The sequence below is a fragment of the Nannospalax galili genome, unplaced genomic scaffold, assembly GCF_000622305.1.
Source record: "Nannospalax galili isolate Female #2095 unplaced genomic scaffold, S.galili_v1.0 scaffold1206, whole genome shotgun sequence".
NCBI lineage: Eukaryota > Metazoa > Chordata > Mammalia > Rodentia > Spalacidae > Nannospalax > Nannospalax galili.
In genome coordinates this window covers 1809099-1813331 of record NW_008355162.1, presented here as the reverse complement: position 1 = coordinate 1813331, position 4233 = coordinate 1809099, and the positions used below count along the sequence as shown (strand labels likewise).

The window sequence follows — 4233 nt, the reverse complement described above, 5'->3', positions numbered from 1 at the left end:
AGACACATCAAGGCGTCTGAGTGGAGCAGCAGCACTTGTGATTTTTTTTTTCAACTTTTGAGCTTCCTGGAAACAGGTCTTTGAGTATCCCCTGCATGCTGGGATGCCAGACAGGCCTTGTTCCTGGCCCTCACTTGTTCCCCTCTCCCTTCTCACTCTCCACAATGGGGTTCTGAGGAGGGAGGCCTTAGTAGGAATGCCTTTTCTCCTCCTTCCCGTTTGCTCCCAGAGGGGGGATTTAACAGGACAAAAGAACCTGGTCCCCTGGGAATATGAGCTCTTGGCCCCAGCCCTGGACCCTCTGATAGAGTACCTTCCCTCATCCGGTTTGTGATCCTCCCCTGAGCAAGGGGGCTCTGGTGACCAAGTAATGATTGGATGGGCCCACAGAGGCCAGGAGGAGGTTGTATCTCCAAGACTCAGGGAGAGAGAGGGGTAGTGTGGGAAAGTAGACGGCTGAGTGAAGACAGCAGCCTCCTGGTGGAGGAAAGGAGCAGGGGGGAGAGTAGAAAGAATCAGGTGAAGTCAAGAGAGAGAAGGAGATGATACTTCGGGGAGAGGAATCGGGAATTAGATAAAAATAAGACAGAAGATAGATATCTAGCTTTACTTATACCTACAGAGAGAGAGAGAGAGAGAGAGAGAGAGAGAGAGAGAGGAGAGACCCAGAAAAAGCTCCAAGATAGAACAGGGAGGAAAGAGATCAGCAGACAAGAAGGAATCAACAGCAACAGAAGACGACCGTGGAACCAGAGGACCAGAGGCCTGGGAACGCAGGAGGCTGGCCCATCTTTGGTTTTGGTGTCTAGCCATGGAAGCTGAAAGAAGAGGCCAGCAGGGCACACAGAAGAAGGCGCACGCTTGCAGTAGTCTCTTGCCTGACAGACACCTGGCTTCTGGAACTCTGATCTCCACAGTAGGTGAGTGAATGCCCAGGATGGGCTGGGTCCCTGAGGGGCAGCAGGTGTGGGTCTTGATGTCTGATATACTGTGGGACAATGGCTTGCCACAAGGAGAGTGAAAAGAGAAACAGGAAACAGAATCCTAGGATGCTAAGACCTTGGGAGCCTTAGAGGCAGAACCCCTTCACTTTGCAGACTGGGGGAGTGAGGCCTTGCTTGAAGGAGCTGTTGGATGCCATACACCTCTCCTCTGCTGGGTCTTGGGAGCTGAAGACTGTTTCTTGGCTCCTAACTTCCAAGTTGTGGGAGGGAGCTGGAAGGAATAGGGATGTGATCCAGAGAGGGCAGTTCAATATCTGTTTGTGGACACTGAACACTGAGTGGAAGCCACACCCTTGGGTCCCCATGGGGATGGGTGTCCCTGCTCTAGACCCCTCCTTTTCTCAGCTCTTACCTTCCCAGGTGTCTCCTCTTCCCTCCCTGCTTTCTCTTCCCCAGTGGCTCTTAGACTAATTAATATGAGGGCTTAGCGAGCCTTCAGAGAGGAGAGGCAAGCCTTTCCCACGAGCTCAAGTTCCTGCAGGCCTGTGGCCGGGCCAGGGAAGAGGTAGGGAAACGTCAAGTAGTGCATCTGTGAGGAGAGTGTGTCTGAACATAAAGGCGGAAGTGGATACTTCGTCCTCCAGGGTGGGGCGAGGAAGATGAGAGCTACATAAAGATGGTGCATGTTGAATGTGAGCAAAAAGCAAATAAAATACCCCCACTGGTGTGCCCTGGAGGGTCCTATGTGTGCCGAGATGAACGCACATACCTGGAGGTGTGTGACCAGATCAGGTACACAGCGGACTATTAGAGAGGAGGAGCATGAGTGCCCGGGCTGTGCAGAGGGCCTGAAGGGTGACTATGTAAATAGTGCAACTTGCTTTAGGGACTCAGAGGTAGACCAGTGGTGTAGGCTGAGCTGTGTGCAGAGCTACGGCTTTGAAATTGGAAGAGTCCTACTAGAAACAGAGGGCCCCACAGGGGAGCAACCTCAGGGGACACTAAGCAGAACCCAGGGATCAGCAGCAGTGGTCCAGGATGGCCGAGAGGTCCCTCTAGTAAGCTGCTCTCCTCCATTTCCCTCCCTCCACAGACACGAGCCCTGAGTCATGTAGGAGACTCTCTGGTGCAGGCCTGGGGAGACACAGGCTTTGCAGGCAAGGAGGACAGAGGAGCCACCCACACTCCCGGCGCCGCCACCGCACAACCTTCAACCCAGGGCAGTTGGAACGGCTGGAGTCAGCTTTTGGGAGGAATCAGTATCCCGACATCTGGGCTCGTGAGGGTCTTGCTCAGGACACCGGCCTCAGTGAAGCCAGAATCCAGGTGATGCTGCCCCAGGATACTCCCGGAAGAAATGCACATTTCCTTGGTGCCTGGGCATAGTTGGTGCCTGGGCATAGTTGGTGTCTGGGCATAGTTGGGGTGGGGAGATTTTAACCTTAACAAATATTTTTCAGAATGTAGGCTTCATCCATTAATGAACATAACCTCTGGTGGGTGCATCTTAAATATCCCCCAGCTCTAAGTGTATCTAACTTGAATTTCAATACTTACATTCAGGACTGAGGAGGTAGGTAGCTTAGGGGTAGAGCTTTTGTCTAGCATGTACAAAGCCTTGGGTCAGATCCCCAGCACCACACAGACAAACCTAAAGAAAATCAGTAACACAGCCCCCAACATTTAATACTGACATGAACTCCAACAGACATTCAATCCTGTTGACATGTGTGCAGTCTTCTCTAACCCATAGCCTTGCAGTTCAACAAGTTTGATGTTCCCACAGTGTTGACCACAGAGTTAGTTAGCCTTAAATACAAACCCTATCTTAAATCCAACCCCATGCACAACAATTGCTTCCCCACAGCACTCACCTCTAAACCTAAACTTTAGGGTGATTTCCCACTAGCTGGGGAGAGTAACCATCATCACATTTATCTCATTCTTGTTGGAAGTTGCCATTTCTTACAAAGTTGTAGAAGTCAGTCAAATTTAGATACAGGTTGGGAGTAAGGGTAAGAATTCCAGTTTCCCAGCAGCCCTGACTCTGCTAGCCCTCTGGAAGAACTGTCATTTCTCTGGTGATGTCTGTGCCCCCTGACCTTGGAGGTATGAGACAGTGCCACCTACCTATTCAGGACAGGAGCACTGATGTGACCCTTCTCCCCTCTCCTCAAGGTCTGGTTCCAGAACCGCAGAGCTAAGCAACGGAAGCAAGAGCGGTCACTGCTCCAGCCAATGGCCCATCTGTCTCCTGCCACCTTCTCTGGCTTCTTGCCTGAGTCCTCTGCTTATCCCTACTCTTACACTACTCCACCTCCACCGGTGGCCTGCTTCCCTCACCCTTACAATCATCCCCTCCCCTCCCAGCCCTCCACAGGTGGTTCGTTTACCCTATCCCACCAGCCTGAGGACTGGTACCCCACCTTGCACCCAACCCCTGCTAGCCATCTGCCCTGTCCCCCACCCCCACCCATGCTTCCCCTCAGCCTGGAGCCACCAAAGTCCTGGAACTAAGTTTTAATAAGCTCACCCTCTACCTGTGACCCTCATGAAACATAGAGAAAATTGGCGGGGGGGGGTCCTTTCTAAGGGTGAAGTTAGACATATGCTGGGGGGTGGGGGCAGCTCAACGGTTAGAAACGAAAACTGGATATCTTGATGAATTCCCAGCAGGGCGATGAGGTGAGAGAACTTGAGGAGGTGGGAGATACAGGTTGACAGGCTCCAGCGAGGTGACAGGAAGGCTGGTAATGATGGAGACAATGGTTGCTGCTGATGACTGGAAATGATGAAAGAGAAACAGGGGCTTCGTTCACTGAGATCCCGATCCACGAATTCATCTCAACTGTTGCTGACTTCACTCAGCCTTCTGACTGACTCTCTGCCCACACATCTGTCCCTCACCATCACCCCCCACCATCCATTTGTTTTTGCTCATTCTGTTCTAGAACCTGTTCCTCTCCTTTCCACAGCTGTAGACACTACTTTTTGTGGTCCTGTCTTTTGTGACTTGTCACTCTCCCTCTTTCCCTGCCCCTTAGTCTTATCTCCAAAACACCCCTGCTAATCTGAACAGTGAGGAATGCCTTCTATAGAACACATAAGCTGCAACTACCTTGGCCTGAAGGAGTCCTCAGTGTCTTGTCTTCTACATAACTTTTGAATCAGCTGCATGTTTAAATATCTTGGCTTCTGATAGAGAAGAAGCCACTTGACTTAAGGCAGATGTGTCCAAAAGCAAACCATGCAAGGCTTTGAAGAGGTTATTTCTAGGGAAGAACTTTCT

The 4233-nt window shown here is 51.3% G+C and overlaps 1 protein-coding gene across 1 annotated transcript; it reads left to right on the top strand.

The window, feature by feature from the left end:
- Positions 1-811: 811 nt before the first annotated feature.
- Positions 812-3461, top strand: Prop1 (PROP paired-like homeobox 1). Its single transcript, XM_008852272.1, has 3 exons — positions 812-920; positions 2038-2270; positions 3123-3461. Exons 1-3 carry the CDS (start codon positions 812-814, stop codon positions 3459-3461), a joined length of 681 nt encoding a protein of 226 aa, XP_008850494.1.
- Positions 3462-4233: the final 772 nt, after the last annotated feature.